Source organism: Zonotrichia leucophrys, chromosome 4A (assembly GCF_028769735.1).
Source record: "Zonotrichia leucophrys gambelii isolate GWCS_2022_RI chromosome 4A, RI_Zleu_2.0, whole genome shotgun sequence".
NCBI classification, from domain to species: domain Eukaryota; kingdom Metazoa; phylum Chordata; class Aves; order Passeriformes; family Passerellidae; genus Zonotrichia; species Zonotrichia leucophrys.
The window spans coordinates 3937260-3957492 of record NC_088174.1 but is presented as its reverse complement, the minus strand read 5'-3'; the positions used below and the strand labels follow the sequence as shown (position 1 = coordinate 3957492).

The following is a 20233-nucleotide window of genomic DNA, read 5'->3' as shown; positions in this document are numbered from 1 at the left end:
TATTAAAACTATACTAAAAGAATAGAAGAAAGGATTTCATCAGAAGGCTAGCTAAGAATAGAAAAAGAAAGAATGATAACAAAGCCTTGTGGCTCGGACTCTCTGTCTGATCCAGCTGACTGTGATTGGCCATTAATTACAGACAATCACAGATGCACCTGTTGCATTCCACAGCAGCAGATAATCATTGTTTACATTTTGTTCCTGAGGCCTCTCAGATTCTCAGGAGGAAAAATCCTAAGGAAAGGATTTTCCATAAAATATGTCTGTGACACAGGTCAAAATGGAGATGGTAGCTCTGCAACCACAACTGGAGGGCAGAATGTGTGGACAAGGTGAGATGAGAACCTGCAGTTTCTTGGGATGCTGCTGCAAACAAGCCTCTATCTCAGTTCCACATCTGCAGTGCCCTCCACTTAACTGCAATACATTTAATCAAGCTGCTTCTTATGGGAACCAAATAAAGCTTGATGATGCTTAATGGCTGGGGCTTAATGGCTGGGTTGTTTAACTGGGCTCATAATTTTGATTAATTAAGATGCTTGCAGGTGTTGGAGAGGCACTTCCACGTCAGTGTTGATGTTCAGAGGCAAGGGGGGTTCCCCTCCTGGAGGATTTCTGCCGGAGCTACTTTAGCAAAGCAAAGCTGCCCTCAGACACATGCAAAAAAGTCAACCCTTGTAGCTGGTAGTAGCCTCCAGATTTCTGGGAATTCTGACAATCTGTGAGTTGTTTTGGGAGGATTTATGGAAAAGTCCAAACCCCAAAACTCAAACTTTTGCCCAGGGCAGCCTCTGTGTCCTCGACAGGAAGGAAGTGAGGATGTGAGAGGCTCTCCAGGTGATGGTGGTGCCTTCAGGCAGGGGATCCAACCAGCCCAGCAATGTGCCCACCCCAGAGCTGCGTCCCTGCTCCAGTGAAAAGGGCAGCAGAGCCTATCCTGAGCAGAACACACAAAGCCTGGTTGCTCATGAGTTTGTGCCCTGTGTTCCTCTATCCTCACTCTGTGATTTCAGCCTCCCCCTGGCAGGATATCACCCTTTCCTATCCATTGTCACCAACCTGCCAGCTCCCCCTCATGGGTGACCTACAGGAGCCTGGAGGGGGATGCACAGAGAGTGCCCAGCAGGTACAAGAAATCACATTACAACCTCCCTCCTAAGCAGTACAAATTTGTGTTTCCCTTTTCTATTTCTTACAGAACATACTTACCTCAGGTTTTCGTCTCCTGAATGCTGATAAAATGCCCTCAGGCTAAAAAATATTTGGGGATAAATGATGATATGGATACCAGTGTGGCATATGCTCATTTCCATAAGAAACTAACACTGGAGAGAGGCACAATGAGCCAGACTCATCACTGTTTTCAGTATCAAACACTGACATTAAATTAAGCAGAGCTTGATGATTTAAGGCTTAGTAAATTACTACTGCCAATTATAAAGGCAATATAACCTTGTGGACAGAGCACTGGAGTAGGGCTCAGAAGAGCTGTACCTTGCCATGGATATACTGAATTAATTTGGACAAATGTTACCTTCACAGGCATATCAATACTGGTCAATCTTCCACTTTTCTTGTAATGTGTATAAGAAATGCAAAAATGAAGCAGCATATTGTCTAGAGACCACAAAGAGAACCTTTTTCCAAGAAACAGCTTGTTTGGCAAGCACAGGAGGGAAAAACTGAGTCAGGAGGAGTGAAGTCAGCCTTTTCTCATGCATCCACATTGTCCTGCTCAACCACAGCTTTGGAATAAGAGACATTCAGATCTAATTTATGGAAGCTTAAGCAGATACCAATTGGAGTAGCCCCTGAGTGTTATCAGCATATTTCATAGCTTGTGATGAATCAGAAATGAAGTATCTGCTTTCCAGTGCATTAAGGCTACAGCAGAAGTTGATTAGGATTATTCTGACCCAAGCAATGGTTCACTTTTCAGGGAAGGGGTTGAAATGTCCAGACATCAGCCCAATTTGTCCTGGAGTTATATTGTAGTGGATTACAAACATACAGTGACTGCACCTTTAAACTCACTGTCAGTGTCTGCAGTCCATCATGGAGTTTCCATCTTCTCATTACAGCCTGCCACAAGTTTAGCTGCATGGGTGCTGTCTGCAGCCTAGCTGGTCAATTATTTTCCTCTATTTCCACCCCAGAAGAATGCAGGACTCAAAGCCATTTTGCTCTGAAAGTACTCACAGGGTTTTGGTTAAGTGTGCCATTAACATGGACCTGCTTCTCTCTTCCACTTTGATCACTGAGCAAGTACCTTTGCTTCCTGCAGGACTAACAACATTAAATTAATATATTTGCCCAGCAGCTACTGTAACTCTGGATACAGAGTTACCCAACTCTGCATCTCCAGATTGGACCTGAAGGCCAAAGAACAGATTTTGCAGCATTTCAGTCCTGTGAGAAAACCTTTGTTATGCAAAATTCCTCTTATCTCAGAGCATAATATAGAGAAGGCAGACTCAAAGATAACTGGAACTGTTCCTTAGAACCTATTATTTTATTAATCAAGAAAGATCAGAGAAATAGGTGCAGGGACAGCAGATGACTAGACAACACTGAACCATAAATTTTCAGAAACCTGTTCAAAAGAGCTGAGATGTTCAGCAACTCAACTATAGCTGGTTAACTTGTTCTGCCAGTGTAAAGGAGCCTCAGATGTGGGTATGGATCCCTGCAGAATGATCTTCTCACCAAGAAATAGGCAAGAGAAGATTCTGAACTGGCCCCAGTTCCAGCACTGGACACCAAGCAAGGCCAGTAGCACTTGCAAGGCTTGGAATGGTACCAAAGCAACAAACATTGTCCTGAGCCTCACTGTGCTACCTCAGCCATGACCACACAAAGACTTTCTGTGGCTTTTGAACTGAAATCTCCCACTTTCTGACTCACAGGGGCTGTTCCAGTCTGCAGGAAGCAGAAAGTTAACCAGAGCAGTGTGAGGGTCAGACAGCAGCAGCTGTTAGAAGCTGTGGTGCTGTGCTCCTCCTGACTCATTTCTCCAGACACTTTCCCTGGACTGCTCAAGGGAAGCCATCTACTATTTCAGAACAAGCTGGGTTTCCAAAAGCCCTCAAACTAGAACATTAGTTTTTGCAAACTTTCTCTATCTTTCTACCCATCAGAAAAATTGATGAAATCCAACTTCCTTGACACTCTCAAGGTGACTTCCAAGATCTCCTCTTCAGAGAGAAAACGAGCTCTGCCCTCCTTGCTGTTCACAGGGTAGGGGAGGTGCAGCAGCAGCTTGCTGTAAAAGAGGACACAGGGGATGTCAGTGTCTCAGACCAGGGGAGCAGTTGAGAAATCATTGCAATTTACTCCTGCAATTCCTCAGTCAGTATGCCAGGGAATGTTATCACAATAAATCTCCTTGTTGTGATGGGGTTCCTGCAACACTTCATGCACAGCAAGACTGGATATTGATAGAAATATTGAAATATTTTTATCACTTAAAAGCAGCCTGGCTTAGGAGCAGCCCCAGAACTACAGAGCTGGAAGCAGTTGCTTGGAATCTTTTTACCCATCTGTGGGAGAATAAAGTTTTTCAGTATGTAGAACTTGACATCTTGATTGTTTCCCTCATACTGAGACTTGCACTTATATTTGTGAAAGCAGCACTGGTTCAGGCTGTACCCAAGCAACCATCAGATTTATGGTGAACTTTTTATTTGCTAGGCTTGTGACTAGAGACAGCTGGGTACTGAGAAGATAATGGCAGATCTGAGTCACCAAAAAGACAGAACTGCAAAAGGAAAAGGATGCTGAGGTTTTCTACATCTGCAGCATTGCATTAAGCTCCTTCTTTTACTGCCCATAGGTTCAGCAAGTCATTAGCTGAACAATTATTTCTCCCAATTTTCCAGTTTCAAAACAAACATTCCCAAACCTTCTTCCACTCCTGTTGCATCCTTGGGTTGACATCAAGCACAGGGTAACTGATTTTGCCTGGTTTTGGCAGAGAAAAATGGCTTTTCTATAGTTAGTCTGCTGGGGACTTATTTAGGCCTTAATCCATGGCCTGCTCCTGGAATTTATCTGCAGAAAGCTATTCTCATATAGATCTTCCCACACCCCATTCAGTGCAGCAAGTCAACCCAGAGAGGATTAAGGTTTCTTATAAAAACAGTCTTTGTGAAGAAGGACTTTGAGCAAAACAGACATGGGAATTATCAGGAAATCTCAGGCAGAGGAATTGCACACTGAGGGAGAGATGGAGGAAGACTGAGAAATCCAAGAGTTTATTATCAGTTATCTTTGTAGGCTTGAAATAGCCCTATTAAAAAAAATCAAAGGAAAACTCTTTAGAAAACCTTGTAACATTTCTAGCTCTGCATTTGTGCTTGGGTAGGTCCATAATTTGGCTTTCAGCTACTGAAAATTCATCTGCACTTTTTTTACCACCTTCAGTCATACTTATTTGTACAAATTAGTGCTTAGGAATACTAGACCAAGTCTTTCAAGATCTTGGGCAGCTTTTTGCCAGGTGTTTTGAGCCCTTGATACTTGTTGTTTAAGTAGCCAAAATCTGTGCCAAAGCTTTTTACTGGACAGTATCACAGATTCAAAGCCAGAAGATTGTGCACCTATGGATGGACTATGAGTGGCTTTTCTGTACCTATTTTTCACAAGCAATTATTAACAGTACAATCTCTAACTTTGCTTTCCACACAGACTGCAGTTAAAAGCTTGGCTAAACCCCATTTCAAACAGGATATTAATTGTACTTTTATCAGTTGTGCTGCACTTACTTTTTGGGAGTTCGAAGGTCAAGAACCTTGTCCTGGATGTCTAATGTGATGTCTGAGTACTTGGTCTCTGGCAGCTTGATTTTAATCTGAAACGATGGGCAGAGGTAAAGCTGTGATTACATATGTTGCCCTAAAAGCCATAAAAGAGCTCATTTTCATGAATATTTCAATGCTAGTATCAAAGAGCAACGTTTTGAGTAGGTAATTTGTATCAGAGCAAATCCGACAGTGATAATGACTGCTTTCAATAGCTTAGTGATGTGTATTGATATCCTATTCTCTTCCAGTTCCTGAGCTGCTAATGTGCTTGACAGGTGTTCAACACTCAGCAAAGCCTCAGGCTTTGTGCATTGCAGGGACAGTTTGCTTCTGCTAGAAAGATAACACAGCACTTCTACCTGTCCTGGAGCTCAGAAACCACGGAGGTCTTTGATTTTATAATGATGAGGCAGGATCTGATAGCTGGAACTTTAAAGGCTGTCAGCATTGTAGCATTTTGCTAGCCCACACAGCTTGTAAAAAATGCAGGAAGATGAAAAAAAAATCTCCTTCCCAGCCCCTCTCCTTTCCAAAAGTGTGTCCAAGATGAAACTTCATCTTAGAGCTACATTTTTATTCCCTTTAAGTTTATATGGGGCATATGCATTTGCAGAGGTTGCCTTGAGCACACTTGGTCCTTGAGGAGATACAAAAGTTCCTCAGGTTAGCAAGTGTAAATGTCATCTAAAAACGCTTGGAGAACCACGAGAAAGTGCTACAGGAGGTCAATCAAAGGCAGCAGTGGAGCTTGGTGTTTACATTCTGTCCCTCAGAAAGAAGGGGAGGTGGGAAAGGCAGAGAAAGAGCACAGGGAAGGGACCAGAGCTCCAGGCTCAGCTCACCACTATATCTTCACAGCAGGCAGTGGAGGGGTCTTTCCCAGTCATCCCAAAGAACACATCCTCTGTTCCCACGTGCTGCTTGAAGGAAATCTCATACCTGCCAAAGAGAAGCCATTGCCTAGGAATTCTGGAGCAGGAGGCTGAAGGAGACTGTGATTCTCAGAGGACTCTAAATCCTCCTCACACTGCCTCTCCTCCTTTGCAGTCTCCCTTCAAGGCTCCAATCCATCTGCACTGGGTTTCTGTTCAGAGCCATGACTGGGACAGCTGGAAGACAGGTGAAAATAATTTCCTCCACCTCCCAAAGCACTCACTGTGCTGCCTCTGCTCCCCCAACCAGCCTTGGCAGGACCAGGAAATGCTTCCTAATGCCTATCAGCAAGTCAAACAGCACAAACTCCTGGGGAATGGATTTGAAAAGGGAGATGCCACAATTCCATGTGTTCTATTCTGTCCTTTAGCATATTTTTGCAGCCTGAGCATAGCACTCTTAAGCCAGACTGCAGTTTTGCATTTAGCTAACATTTATTTTCTTCTCCTTCACATCTACAAAATGTGGAATCACGTATTCCCTTGCTCTTGGTAATTAATGAATGAGGAAAGGAAAACTGAATTTGTATTTATAACATATGCTACTCCTACTAAGTTCGGCAAAATTACTGGGGTGGATCACTTGTCTAAGCTGTTTGAAAATCTTTCACATCTCCAGTGTGCATCTGCATATGTAATAATTCCTAAGTCAGTGACAAATGTGTCTAATAGCTCTGGATGCACCTCTGTAGCCATCTGTTTTCCTTTTAGCACATTTTCTTTGCTTCATTTGATAAACTATTGTAAAGACTTATATTCTCTCTCTTCATCTGTGCAACAAGGGTCAGAAGTGCTTGAGACTGGAGAAGCACTGCAGAGGGGAAGGGTCACAGAACAGCACGAGAAAATCTCTGTGCCCACAATACAGACAGTGTGTTCTGTACCTGACAGTGACCATTTCAGGGACAACTGTGCATGAGGGTGAAATCCAAATTATTTTCAGAAAGGCTGAGTCCCTGCTCTGGTGGGTCTTAAGTCCTGTGTTTAATTGGGAAATTGAAAACCCCATTTTCAGAAAGGCTGAGTCCCCATTTAGGTGGGTCTCAGGTCCTGTGTTTAACTGGGAAATTGGACTCCTCATGTCCTGACTTACATGCAGAAAAAAAATGAAGATTCTGGTGCACAATGTCACCTCATGGGCTACAGGCCATGTGCTCCAGCATTTAACATTTTAGGACATTGAAAGAATGATTGGAAATGCAAAATCTGCTTTATGGACTGACCCTCAGGGCTTTCTGACCTCTACAAACTCCAACTCACATGTCTGATTTCAAGAATATTTTTGCTACTGTTTTTCTATGAGCAAGGGAAAAGCCTCTGGTTTCAAGTTGTGCTTTGACAGGCTAAGATTGAGTGACAAGATTTAAGAGCTCAAAATTGCCTGCACACAGCTTTCCTTCTGCAGTGCTATTTGTCTCTAAAGAGCTTAAATCTTTGAAATGCAAATATACATTGGAGTACTTTATGAATTTATGAGTATGGAAAAATGGATGCAGCTCAGTTGCAGCAGGAAAAAGCAGGTATTTCACACAAATGGCATATTTTAAAGTTAATAAATCGTTTTTCTGACCTACTTCCCCTCCTAATCCCACTTTATACAAGTAACTGACACTGCACATAAACTTATGCTGGAAAAACCAACACTAAGTTTCTGTTCTGAGATCAGAAGACTTCAAAGGAGGGGTTAAAACCATTCTTCACATATTGCTTTAGATGCAACTCTGATATCTTTCCTTTCTTCTTGCACAACACAATCTTTTCAGCTGGCTGCAGATGCTGTTTAACTCTCATTTCCATTAATGCCATGTGAAGCCCACACAGGCAGTCTCAGCTTTCTTACTCTGGTTTTTCTCTAGGGTCCCATGTGTCATCAAATTCAGATCCTTCTGGGACCTCCTCTGTATTCCAAATGGTTTTCTTGTTTTCAGATTTCACTTGAAAAGTACCTGTGAGTGAGGAGAAAAATCTCACTGACACATTTTGAAATGTCTCTGTTCCTCAAGTGCTGCTGAAAGCTTAGAATATTTTTCAAGAATGAAAAAAAAAAAAAAAAAGAGAAAGAAAAGCCTTTTCTAAAGCCTGGAAAAGTATTTCTAGGCTTTAGAAAAAATCTTTGCATTAAAAGCATTCTAGGTAATGATTACAGTCTTCTTCACCTTACTCTCTTATGAATGAGGATTTGCAGAGAGAGGATGTTTTCCTTTCACTTAAATCTTCTTTGCCCAACCTTTATTTCCTGGAAATCCTCCTTTCTGGCATATAATATCATGCACTTCAAAATCAGTAGAGGGATGAAATACTAATCTTCCACAAGCCCCCTGACATGAGATTCTCAGTGAGCAGAGTCATTCGCAGGAGGATCACCTCCTCACACAGAAATCCAGCTCTTCCCATTAATTATTGGGCACAGCCCAGACAAGGTGCTGAAGACACGTGAAAGTTTTTGGGCAAAATAGTTTGGTTTATGTCTGTGCTGCATGGAAAAACATTCTTTTAGTAAGCTGGTAAATGTGAAACTGGAAGGTTTTAGAGTAGAATCTCTGGTTATTGTTGGATAGCAATAAAAGCAAAAATAATCTATTTTATTTGCCAGAGTTCCTTTCCTGCAAAACTCACCCTGGCCCTTGTTGGCCTTTCTTAGGGCTCAATAATGTGACAGCCTCAGCTCCTAAAAAACTTAACACTAACTTTGCCAAGTCTCCACCAAAACTGCCTTCCTGTCTTTCCTGAGTTCTTCTATGGAGTTTTGCTGCTCAGTTATGATCCCTGCAGCCCCTGACCAGGCTGTGCTCTGAACTGTTATCATTTCCACTGGAGGCTGCTCTGGCATTACCCTTTCTGCTCCTCTTTGCATGTTTTAGACTTAAGCTTTCAAGAAAGGAATAATTTTATAGTGTAATTGTAAGGAATGTCATGCTATGCCCATCTCAAACATCACTGACCCTTCTTTTATAGCTGTTACAGCTTGCTGTAACTGAATTGTAAATTCAGCAGAATTTTAAATTTAAATTTTAAATTTAAATTTCAAAAAAAAGTTGAACTGTAAATGAGACTGAATGCCAAAGCACACAAATGCTCCTCCTTACTGGTGGTCTCCTTTTTGACTGGTCCAACACTCCCAGGAGTCATGGCACCAACAGAACAGCGTGGCTGCAAAGAAAGGCAAGAGTATCTTAAATCAATTTTTATAGAGCCAAGCTTGGTTACAACCATGATGTCAGCAAATACAACACATCATCTAAGGTCAAACAAACCCCTGATGGAATTGAAAACACATTACCCCACAGTTTCATGAGTGAACCACTGGAAATTCTCTTTTCTTCACTCTGACACAGCAGAAAGTGACCTTGACACACTGGGCTGAAGCAGGACTCACAGAAGCCCAGTCATACAGACAGATGTGCTTTGTGAGTTTTGGTTTCCATGGCATTTTGGCAAAATTTCCATGCTTTGCCTGCCATGAAAATATTACAGGAAACCAAGGGTGCTACATGAAAGCCCCATCACAGCATTTGGATTGCTTTTTACTGTAGAGATCATGAGGCAAGAACATTTTCTTCTAATTATGAATCAATTTAGTGCTAATAGGCCAAAGTGAGGCATTTCTCTATATATGAAGATTCCTTGGTTCAATAAAAGTGCCTCATATGCACAGAGCATTAAATTAAATCAAAATAAAGATTTCAATTTACCCAGATTGACTCAGACTTAATTGACATCTCTTGTGGCAACTTTCCATTTCTGTCTCTGAAGTGTCATTCATTTTATTAATAAGATGTAAACAAATTCCTTTTAAAATCAGGATGTTTACTGCAGAGATGTACAGCAATAATGCAGGGTTTAAAAGGCAGGCATTAAACAGCTGGAGGATAGTTGGGATGTGAAGGATCACATCTGAACCCACTGAAATAAAACTTCAAGGGATTTGCACCCCTTTTATCCCAAATATCACTCGCATTGCCACTAATGGGGCTGGTCAGCTCTTTGTTGAGGAAAGATTTGGAGGAACACTCAGGCATTTCCATTTTTGTTATCTGGTTTTTGGGTTTTTTTTTGGTTATCTGTTTTTGTTTGTTTGTTTGTGTTTTTTCTGTTTGTTTTAGGGATTTTTTTTTAATTTTTTTGTTTTGCTTTTTGTTGTTTTTTGGGTTTTTTTGTTTGTTTTTGTTTTTTGTGGGTTTGTTGTGTGTTTGTTTGGTTTTTTGTTGGCTTTTTTTTTGTTGTTGTTGTTGTTATCCATGTCATAATATGATCTGTTCAAAATCCTGAGAGACTTTGCCATGGTTTGAGCCTTCACAGAAGCCTTCTGCATTGTTGGCACCTTTGGGGCTCCTGGGAATAATTCTTCCCAGCACACAGACAGGCCTGGATAAAATTGGGTTGCATGTTGCAGGAATAATGCATGTTCTCCCAACACTGAGATTTTCATCTGCTCCTGAGAGGAATTGATACAGAAGAACACAGTCAGATATTTCTCTCATTATTAATTCAGATTATGCACCTTAGAATGATTGTTCCCCTTTCCCTATTTTACAACCACCAAACACCAGTTGTACTTCAGTGATCAATTATCTCTGCAGCTCTTCAATGCCTGACATACACAATTAATACACTCAGTTGCCTCTGGATATTTTGGTCCTTACTCAGAAGCTGAGCAGCAAAGTTTTCCTCTCATATCTGGTTGTAATTGCCTTCATCTCCAGCAGAGTTCAGGGAAAAGTAGGGGAAATTTGAAGTATCTAAAGCTCTTTCAAGTCCATGTTCTCTTTTCCTTCAGGCTGAAAAACTCAACCTCACTCACATGTTGTGCTCACAATGTCTCCTTGTTTTCCTGGGGCATTTTGCTCATTCTCAAGAGCTTGTTACTCTGAAAGGATCCTCGAGCTGTTTCTCTCAGACCAAAATCTTCTAAGTTTTTCTGTCATAGACATATTTTATGAAAAATCCTTTCCTTAGGATTTTTCCTCCTGAGAAGCTGGGAGGCCTCAGGAACAAAATGTAAACAATGATTATCTGCTGCTGTGGAAGGCAACAGGTGCATCTGTGATTGGTCTCATGTGGTTGTTTTTAATTAATGGCCAATCACAGTCTGGCTATCTCAGACTCTCTGGTCAGTCACAAGATTTTATTATAATTCTTTTCCATTCTTTTCAAACCTTCTGATGAAATCCTTTTTTCTATTTGTTAGTATAGTTTTAGTATATAATTTTCTTTTAATATAATATATATCATAAAATAATAAAACATGGAGTCAAGATTCTCATCTCTTCCCTCATCCTGGAACCCCTGTGAACACCACCACAGCTTTCATTCTGCTTTTACTCACTCTGGAGAAAAAGATTTGCTTCTCCTTGATTAACAAGATAAGGCTATGGTACAATATGTAAAAGAAGCGGCAATTCTCATGAAAGGCTCACCACATCATCATCATCATCATCCTCCTCTGGAGCATCACGTAGCAGTTTGGCAAGGCTCTGCAGGGAAGAGCCTGAGAACACGCTGTCCAAATCCATACCCACTGCTCACCTGTGCAGGAAAAACAAGTGACAGATGAAGCAGGAACTAATTGTGCTTGGAACAGCCTGCAAAGCACAATTTTCCTGCTGTGTGTTTGGGAAGGAAAAGTTTAGCCAAGTTCCTGTGTGTGTGATGACAAAACATGTAAAATGGAACATATAATCAAAGAATATGGAACATAAAATCAAAGAATATGCTGAGTGGGATGGGACCCATCAGGATCTCCTGGCTCTGTGCAGGACAGGCCAACCCCAGCACGTGCCTGGGTGTCACCACATTTCCCTTCACAGAGAAAAGCAAGGCACAATTCTTCCCAAGAATATTTCTGGGATTCACATTCTCTGAACCTCAGAGAAAGGGAAAACACAATTCTTATTTGCTGTACCTGTGTTTTTGCCAATGCAATATGGAGATTGTTTACCTAGAGTGATGGTGTTTTGTTTCCTTGGCCTGTCAAGGCCAGGTATGTGTGTGTGTTGGCACTGTGGACTGACAGTCATGAGATTCTGGGCAGTGTGTGCAGAGTTGAGTGCTTGGCAGATTCAGTTTAGATGTAATGTAACATAGTGTAATATAATATAGAATAATATAGTATAATAAAGTAATTAGCCTTCTGATAAGATGGAGTCAGATACAACGTTCTCTCCCCTTGTGGAGGGCAAAAAATAATAATACAATACCTGGGAACACTGTCCAAATGCTATTTACACTCTGCCAGCCTCGGAGCTGTGACCACTCCCTGGGAACCTGTTCTCGTGCCCGACCACCTCTGGGGGAAGAACCATTCCAGATACCAACCTAAACCCCCCTGAGGGAGATCCAGCTGCTCCCTCGGCTCCCGGTGTCCCCCGTCCGGCACCCCGTGTCACGCAACCCGGCACGGCGTCCCTTATCCCTCACTCCGCTCCCGCAGCCGCGTCCCTCATCTCCACAGCAACCCCGACTCGCCCCGCCCCTCACTCCTCCACAGCCAATCGAAGCTGCCATCCCGCGAGTGGCGGCCGCGCCACCCAATGGGAGCGGAGGCGGGAAGGCGCGGGGGCGGGCGGGGCGGGGCGCGGTGACGCCATCGCCAAGCGCGGTCCCGGGGCCGCGGCGCTGCCGGAGCTCGGCCCGCGCCGCCGCCGCCGCCGCCGCCGCCGCCGCCGCCCGGCCATGAGCCAGTTCAGCTTCGGGGCGGCCGCGCCCGGCGGCGCCTTCGGCCTGGGCGCGCCCCGAGCCGCCGCTGCCGCCACCACCGCCACCACGGCCACCAGCGGCTTCTCCTTCTCCGCGCCGGCGCCCGCCCCCGCCTCCACCGGCTTCAGCTTCGGCAGCACGGCGCCGGCGGCGGGCGGCAGCCAGCCCGCCGGGCTCTTTTCCTTCAGCAGGCCGGGCACGGCCGCGCAGCCCTCCAGCTTCAGCTTCGGCTCGGCCAGCGCGGCCCCCGCCGCCACGACAGCCGCCGCCGCCTTCTCAATGGGGTGAGAACCGGGCCCGGGCGGGACGGACAGAGGGACGGAGGGAGCGGGGTCCCGTGGGTGCCGGGCGAGCGCTCTGCGGGGAAAGCTGCTCGGAGCGAGCCCTGCCCCGTGTGCCGGCTCCTCCCAGCGCCCCGCAGGGCTCGGCGAGCCCCGGCCCGGTCCCGCTCCGTTCGCACGGGAGCCCCGCACGTGGGGAAGGGGATGTGCCGCCATCCCGGCCGGAACGGGGCTGCAGACGCGAGCTCGCAGAAATGCCGAAGCTCTGCTGCCCAATATCAAACGTCTCGTTCTCTCTGACCCGGATCCGGAGTGCTCTGAATGCTTTCCCGGCACTTTGGGAGGGATTTGTCGATCAGGAGAGGCGGCGAGTTCTGGAGCGGTTCTGCAGAGCTGCTGCTGGCAAAGCTCGCCAGATGGGAGCTGTGGGAAGGGAGCTCAAATGGGGACGAGCAGGAAAAAACAGCCTTGGGTAGAGGGAGTGGAAATGGTGAGCCGGGAGAAGAAGGAGCAGCTTCACGTGTGCTCCATAAGATGCCCTGTGGTACCTGGGTGGGTGGAGGCAATGAGGGGACAGGCAGCAGAATGAGCCCTGAGCGGGATGGCAGTGACAGCAGCTGGATGGAGTCTGTTGGCAGAACTGGGACACAGCCTGGCCAGCTGTGCATCTCTCTGAAAGGAGCTTTCTGCTGTCAGCAGATGCTCAGGGAGGAAGCCAGCTGTGCACTTGGGTGGATGTGTGACTCAATCAGAATGGCGTCCTTTCTGTTCTTTTCTTCCCCAGGGCAAACACCCCAAAAGTGACCTTTGGAGCCAGCACTGCCACTCCAGCTCCTGCAATCACAGGGGGCTTTTCCTTTGGTGTCCCTGCTGCAACCAGCACCCCCTCGAGCCAGGCAGCAGCCCAATCTGGCTTTGCCTTTGGCTCTGCTGCCAGCAGCAGCAGCAGCACGGCTCCCTCTGGGACCCCAGGAGGCTTCACCTTCTCCAGTGGCAGCACGAGCCAGGCGGGCACGGCCGGGTTCAGCATCGGCACCGCGGCTGCGCCGGCCACGGCGGCCGGGCTGAGCTTTGGCACGGCCCCTGCGGCTGCTGCCAGCACCAGCACGGCCACCCTGGCAGCTGCCACCCCCACAGCAGCGCCCTTCAGCCTCGGGGGGCAGCCCTCAGGTGGGTGAGCGGCCTGGGGGGCGTGGGGTGTCACACGGGGACACAGCCTGGGGTCACTGGGATGGGGCCGTGGGCACAGTTTGGGGTCACTGGGATGGGGCTGCAGGCACAGTTTGGGGGCACTGGGATGGGGCTGTAGGCACAGTTTGGGGTCACTGGATGGGCTTGGCACCAGTTGGGTCACTGATGGCTGTAGCCAGTTTGGGGTCACTGGATGGACTGGCAGCCATCCAGTGGCACAGCTGTGAGCAGCACTGACAGCAATGAGCCATGGAGTGCCCGGGTGTGCTGAGCAACCACCAAAGGGAGCACAGGGCACACAGGGGCAGGGCATCAACGTGAGGGGTATAAAGGGTTGGGCAAAAGAACAAGAAGGTCTGGTGCTTGCAGCCTTCTGTAGTGATTTGATCTTACTCTGTGTGGGTTGAAGCTTTCTGAAATTGTTTGTTGTTACTCTGTGTATCATGACCATCTCAGCTGTGCCCTGTGCTGTGACAGAGCCTCGGGGGGGGCAGCTGGGGGCTGGAGCCTTTGCCATGGGGGTGTCTGTGGGTGCAGTGGGGGGTTGGCTCTGCAGCCCCTGGCTTGTGCTGGGGCCAGAGGTGTTTCTGCCAGGCCTGTCCAGAGGCTGCAGTGCTGGCAGCAGTTGCTCTTTAGCCTGGAAGAAGGAATTTCATCTTTTCCTTTTGCTCCTGGTTCCAGGTCTGACCTTTGGGGCGCAGCCTTCATCAGCAGCCTCCAGTACAAGCACAGCAACACTGACCACAAGCACCAGCCAGGCACCCACCCTGAGCTTTGGAGCCAAGCTGGGAGGTAGGGAGCTGTTCCAGAAAACAATTCCTCAAGGTTTTGGGGACTCTGCTCTCCTCCTGGCTGTAGCTGTCTGTTAGAATTAATCAAATCTCTTATACTGGGGTGTGGGAAGGGGCCACAAGTGTTTGTTGCTATGGGTTTGCCCTGGCAGTGGGGATCTGTGACAGCTCCCAGAGCCATTGCACAGTGTGTCCTGTGGTTCTGATTGTGTCCCACATGCCCTATTCTGTTCTGTGCTTGTTTGGGGAGCACAGGGGAAGGGAGGCACAATCTTAAAGGAGCAGATTGTGAAAGACAAGGAGTGGAGGGAGAATAAGAGGGAAATGAGGGTAACATGCTGACATGGCCCAGAACCAGGTGTGGCTGGGCAGTTGGTGTCACCCTCCCAGCAGGGCTGTTGTGCAGGGGGTGGGAGCTCAGTGTGCTCTGCTTGTTCACCTGGAGCTGTTTGTCCCTGCAGTGACATCCACAGCTGCCAGCACGGCCTCCACCACCAGCACCACCTCAGTGCTGGGCTCCACGGGGCCCTCCTTGTTTGCATCTGTGGCAACTTCTTCAGCCCCAGCCTCCTCCAGCACCACGGGCCTCTCACGTGAGTCTCTGCAGGCAGGTTTGGCCCTGGGACAATGCAGGGGCAGCCAGGGGGCTGGGGCTGCTACTGCTCCCCTGGGGCTGGGGCTGCTGCTGCTCTCCTGGGGCTGCTGCTGCTCCTCTGGGGCTGGGGCTGCTGCTGCTCCCCTGGGGCTGCTGCTGCTGCAGGGAGAGAGGAGCAGGCTGGGCACAGCTTCTCCAGGGGCCCTGCATTCCATGGCTCATGCCACCTGTCAATGGTGTCTTCTCTTCACAGTGGGTGCCACCTCCACTGGTTCCACTGGGACAGCCACTCTGGGGACACTTGGCTTTGGATTAAAGGTTCCTGGAACCACAGCTGCCACCACAAGCACTGCCACTGGTAGGAACAGGGTGCTGAAAGGCACTGAAGGGAAGGGAGACTGAATTCAGTGCTATGTAGAGGTGTAAAGGGCCATGTTAGAGTAGCAGCACAGCAGCTGTGATTTGTAAAGCCCTCAAGTAACTGAAAACAGCACAGTCTGTCTTTCTCTGATCCTTTTCCATCTCCTTGTGAAAACACAGAAGTTTTTTCATGCGCTGCAGAGGTGCAGGGGAGGAGCTGGGTGTGCTGGCGTTTCTTGGCTCCAGCAGTAGAACATGGGGATATTGACAAGGGGCTGGGCTGGGGATGTTTGCATTCCCTTCACAGGGATCCACTGCAGCTCCTGTAGCCATGGGCACCCTGGAGCTGCTCTGCTTTGAGAGGTGCCAGCTGTGTCCCCTTCTGCTGCCTGACTTGGATCTCTTCCTGCAGGGACAACTTCTGCTTCTGGCTTCCCTTTGAACCTGAAGCCACTGACCACCACAGGTGCCATTGGAGCTGTGACCTCCACAGCTGCCACAACCACAGCCACCACAGCCAGGTGGGAGTTTGCTGCCGTTGACCCTTTCCTGCCTGGGCTGGAGCAGCTGCAGGGCTCGGGCTGGCCTCTGGAGGAGGGAGGGGAGATCAGTGAGAGCTGTGGTGTTTGTCTGTGCTGACCTCGTGTCCTGTGCTGCCCTCCCTCCTGTCAGTGCCCCCCCAGTGATGACTTATGCCCAGCTGGAGAGTTTGATCAACAAGTGGAGCCTGGAGCTGGAGGACCAAGAGAAGCACTTCCTGCACCAGGCCACACAAGTCAATGCCTGGGACCGCATGCTGATCGAGAACGGGGAGAAGGTGAGGAGGCCTCCAGAGCAACCTCATTCTGCTGGCTTGGCTCCTGCATGGCCCTGTTACAGGGGCAACAGGCATCTAGAACATGGTACAAATAGCTGGGAGCTCCCCTGGGTGCTTCTCACAGTCTCTGTGTGTGTGTCTGCTCTGGCCTTTAGGCCTTGGGGCTGGGAATTGTTCTGTGCCTTTGCTCTGTGATACCAGGTTCTCTTAGGGGGGGATCATCCCAAGCTTATTCCATCATTGGGGTGGAATAGGGAGGAGGAATAAGGAATAAGGGAGGATCATTCCTCCCTTACTCCATCTTGGGTGTGTAGATCTTTGTGACCATCTCTTGTTTCCAGTTGAACTTGCACAGTACTGCTCTCTCCCTCCCACCTCTCCTGTTTGCAGAGCTGACTTCTTGGCTTTCAAGGTGTAATGAAATGTCTTCTGTTTCCAGATTACTTCACTACACAGAGAAGTAGAGAAGGTGAAGGTTGACCAGAAGAGGTAGGAGACCAGGAGCACCTAAAATGATTTTATTTCTTCTCTGCCTTGTCCTGCCTGGCTGTGGGACAGCTCTGCCATGTGTGCAACATGAAAGGGAAGCAGTTGGCATTTCTCTTTGCAGACTGGATCAGGAACTGGACTTCATTCTGTCCCAGCAGAAGGAGCTGGAGGACTTGCTGACCCCTCTGGAGGAGTCTGTGAAGGAGCAGAGCGGGACCATCTACCTACAGCACGCAGATGAGGAGCGGGAGAGGACGTGAGGCACCGACCTGCTGGGGCTGGGATGGGCACTGGGCTGGCTCACAGCAGCCAGTGGGACATGGAGCTGGGATGGGGACAGGAGTGAACAGGCAGTGGCTGCTGTCAGATAATCCTGTTCTATTAATGGCAGCTTTAGTTTTTACTTACATTCCTCCAGTCCCTTGCTTGTCTGTCTCTATGTGGTCATCAAGGGAGACAGGGGCTGGGAGTCCCTTCATGTGGGTTTGGAGCCTCTCTGGCTGCTGTTCCCAGGTCTCTGCCAGCCTTGGCTGCAGTCATGGAAGCTCATTCTGATTGCCCACAGTTGCTGTGACTGCAAGCAGCTCTTCAGAGTTTTCTTTACCCATTCTGATGTTGGTTCCTGTGTGCTCTGCAGCTACAAACTGGCTGAAAACATCGATGCTCAGCTGAAGCGCATGGCACAAGATCTGAAGGACATCATTGATCACTTGAACACATCAGGAGGCCCAGCAGACACAAGTGACCCTGTAAGTGCAAGCTTTTATTTTATACTGCTGAAGAGGCAAAGGATATTGATATAGCTCTAACTCTTCATTTGTCCCCATGTGGATACTCCACTCATACTTTATGCTTTTTGTAATATCCTCATAAAAGAGGATTTGAATAACCAGCTCCTTCTGATATCTATTGAATTGATTTTGATGCTCCTTTTGGCTTTACTGAGAAGCTTTCTTTCAGCAAAAATTTCCTTTCAGTATTGCAGACTGAGTTTTTCCACATTCATTTTGAATTTTGCCTACTCCAGCCTAAGGTGATCAATGTTCTGCTGGTTCCTAGGTCTAAATTAAAATAAGCCAAAGCCACAGGCATATCCTCTAAACTGTGCAGTGTTCGTGCTGGTAAGGAGTAGCTAAATAGCAGCATTGCTGCACAGACTTCCCTGGCCAAGTGGCTGCTGCCTTAGGGAAGCTGGGCAAGGAGAAACTTGCCTTTGACTCCTCTTGCTGTTTATGCAGTCTCACAACTGACTTGCACCTTCTCCCTCTGCTCAGCTTCAGCAGATCTGTAAAATTCTGAATGCACACATGGATTCCCTGCAGTGGATTGACCAGAATTCAGGTGAGCTTTGTCCTGCAGCCTTTTGGGAATGTGAATGGGAAGCAGGAGCCTGTGTGTGAGTGTTTGTTCATCCCTGAATTGCTGAGGATGCCTGAGGAGTGTTCCTCCTCACCTTCAGTGGCACTGTCCCTTCTGGGCTGGAATTCTCCTGCTGTGCCTGATTAGAGGCCTCTGCTCAGAAGTTACTCCTGACAACTGGTATTTTTTACCCAAAAAGCCCTCCTTGAAATGTGTAAGTGCAAAACAGAGAACTTGAAAACCTTATTCATGCTGTGAAACTAATGTTAAATAGTTCAGAGTGTGGGGTTTGCCTTTGATACAGGAAAATTTGTGAGGGGAAGTGTGTGTGTTGAGTGTTATTATCCCTTGAATCTGAAAATGGGAAGCCACATCCAGGTAAGATGGAGCAGCCTGCCTTGATCTGCAGGTGGGGTAACTGGAGGAATAATCTGGGAATTTCACAGTTTCAATATCCTGAGATCCAGTGCACAGAGGGATGCACTCAGGAGTGAACATTTGACAGTGGAGTCATACTAAAGAAAGACAGGGAAAAGGAACTTTTCTCCCTGAGAGTGCCTCCTGGTGAGGGATTCTGGAATTCCGTGCCGTTTGGATTTTAACTTTGAGCAGCCACACGGGGGCACGGCAGAATAAAGCAGCTCTCCTCTCAGCAGCCCAAGTGCACTGCCTGGCTGCAGTGCTGGGAAATGCTCACACCTGGGGTAGCTGCCTGTGTGAAAGCAAACCTGCTGTTCTCCGTGTTCACACAGAATTATTGGCTTAGGGCAGGGTCTAATTGGGTGTTTTCTTTCAAAACACTTCTGCTAAGCTCCACATTCCAAACATGCCTTTTTTAGGAAATTTGGTACAGCTCCTGTGCCACCTGAATTCTTTTCAGAATGTGTGTGAAAATAGCTGTTTCCTTTAAATTTTCCTAGAAAGGAGAGCCATTTTTTCCTCTGCCACTCAATAATGACAAAGTTTTGTTATTGGCAATTCTTTGGGTTGTGTTTTCCTCCGGATTTGTCAAATCTTAGTGACTGTCAACAAGAAAATATTTTTCATTCTGCAAGCAAAACTGTGCAGGATTGTGTTCTGGGCTGACTGTGACATTAATTCCTTGTTTCTGCCACAGCTGTGCTGCAGAGGAAGGTGGAAGAGGTGACCAAGGTTTGTGAGAGTCGCCGCAAGGAGCAGGAGCGCAGCTTTAGGATCACCTTTGATTGAAACATTCCCAAGTTCAAAGGATGGATATAAAACCTCCACAGAAAACAGAGGTGTTTGGGAGCTAAGGACTGAAATTATGACCTGGTTTTTGTTTCCTTTTTTACAATAAAATATGTTGTTTGTTCAAAGCCAGTCTGTGGTGTTGGACAGGGTTTCACCTGCTCCCATCAGAAACTGGATGAAGTTTGTACTCTGTCTTTAGCTGTGCCTGCAGACTGGTGAGGTAACAAATGTTGCCTTGGAGGGCTCTGTGTGCTTTTGCATGGCCTGGTTTGGGAGGAGGCTGCACGGGTGGCTTCTGTGAGAAGTTGCCAGAAGCTTCCACCATGTCCAGCAGAGCCAGTCCCTGGTGGCTCCAAAAGATGGACAAATTGCTGGCCAGGGCTGGGCCAGTTAGGCTGGTAATTCCTCTGTGAAATTTAAGAAGAAAGAAAAGCAAATTTGTGGCTCAGTTGTAATTGTGGCCAGAGAAGAGTGGGGTGAAAACCTGTGAGGGGAACAACTCTGCAGCCACCAAGGGAAGGAGGGGAAGAGGTGTTCCAGGCACCAGGGCTGAGATTGCTCTGCAGCCTGTGGTGAAGAGCATGGTGAAGCAGCTGTGCCCCTGCAGCCCATGGGGATGCAGAGATCCACTGTCAGCCCATGGAGGAGCCCCAGGGCAGAACAGGGGCATGCCTGGGAGGAGGCTGTGAGCCCGTGGCTGAGGAG

At 47.5% G+C, this 20233-nt stretch overlaps 2 protein-coding genes across 3 annotated transcripts; one reads left to right on the top strand and one right to left on the bottom strand.

Moving 5' to 3' along the window:
* Positions 1 to 1863: 1863 nt before the first annotated feature.
* Positions 1864 to 12198, bottom strand: DNAAF6 (dynein axonemal assembly factor 6). Of its 2 annotated transcripts, none has more exons than XM_064712798.1 (7): positions 12053 to 12198; positions 11155 to 11263; positions 8824 to 8887; positions 7578 to 7683; positions 5648 to 5744; positions 4767 to 4852; positions 1864 to 3265 (listed from the first exon to the last, which is right to left on the bottom strand). In XM_064712798.1, exons 2-7 carry the CDS (start codon positions 11248 to 11250, stop codon positions 3130 to 3132), a joined length of 585 nt encoding a protein of 194 aa, XP_064568868.1. In that variant the 5' UTR covers positions 11251 to 11263; positions 12053 to 12198; the 3' UTR covers positions 1864 to 3129. The 2 variants fall into 2 exon arrangements, with proteins under 2 accessions (XP_064568868.1, XP_064568869.1); XM_064712799.1 differs by having other exon boundaries at positions 11158 to 11263; positions 12053 to 12143.
* A 158-nt stretch (positions 12199 to 12356) lies between these two features.
* LOC135447900 (nuclear pore glycoprotein p62-like) lies at positions 12357 to 19657 on the top strand. The gene is made up of 12 exons (XM_064713094.1): positions 12357 to 12717; positions 13499 to 13884; positions 14587 to 14697; positions 15158 to 15289; positions 15545 to 15649; positions 16064 to 16172; positions 16324 to 16468; positions 16908 to 16957; positions 17079 to 17213; positions 17595 to 17706; positions 18232 to 18298; positions 19434 to 19657. The coding sequence occupies exons 1-12, from the start codon at positions 12410 to 12412 to the stop codon at positions 19523 to 19525; spliced, it is 1752 nt and encodes a 583-aa protein (XP_064569164.1). The 5' UTR covers positions 12357 to 12409; the 3' UTR covers positions 19526 to 19657.
* The last annotated feature ends 576 nt before the right edge of the window (positions 19658 to 20233 follow it).

Excerpts from the sequence above, each read along its gene's own strand:
- DNAAF6 (XM_064712798.1), bottom strand. The coding sequence starts at position 11,250 with ATGGATTTGGACAGCGTGTTCTCAGGCTCTTCCCTGCAGAGCCTTGCC. Across the intron at positions 8,888-11,154 it reads ATGATGATGATGATGATGTG|CCACGCTGTTCTGTTGGTGC; the intron begins GTGAGCCTTTCA and ends CTTTCTTTGCAG. Across the intron at positions 5,745-7,577 it reads GACCCTAGAGAAAAACCAGA|GTATGAGATTTCCTTCAAGC; the intron begins GTAAGAAAGCTG and ends TCTCTTTGGCAG.
- LOC135447900 (XM_064713094.1), top strand. The coding sequence starts at position 12,410 with ATGAGCCAGTTCAGCTTCGGGGCGGCCGCGCCCGGCGGCGCCTTCGGC. Across the intron at positions 16,958-17,078 it reads GTGAAGGTTGACCAGAAGAG|ACTGGATCAGGAACTGGACT; the intron begins GTAGGAGACCAG and ends TTCTCTTTGCAG. Across the intron at positions 18,299-19,433 it reads GTGGATTGACCAGAATTCAG|CTGTGCTGCAGAGGAAGGTG; the intron begins GTGAGCTTTGTC and ends TTTCTGCCACAG.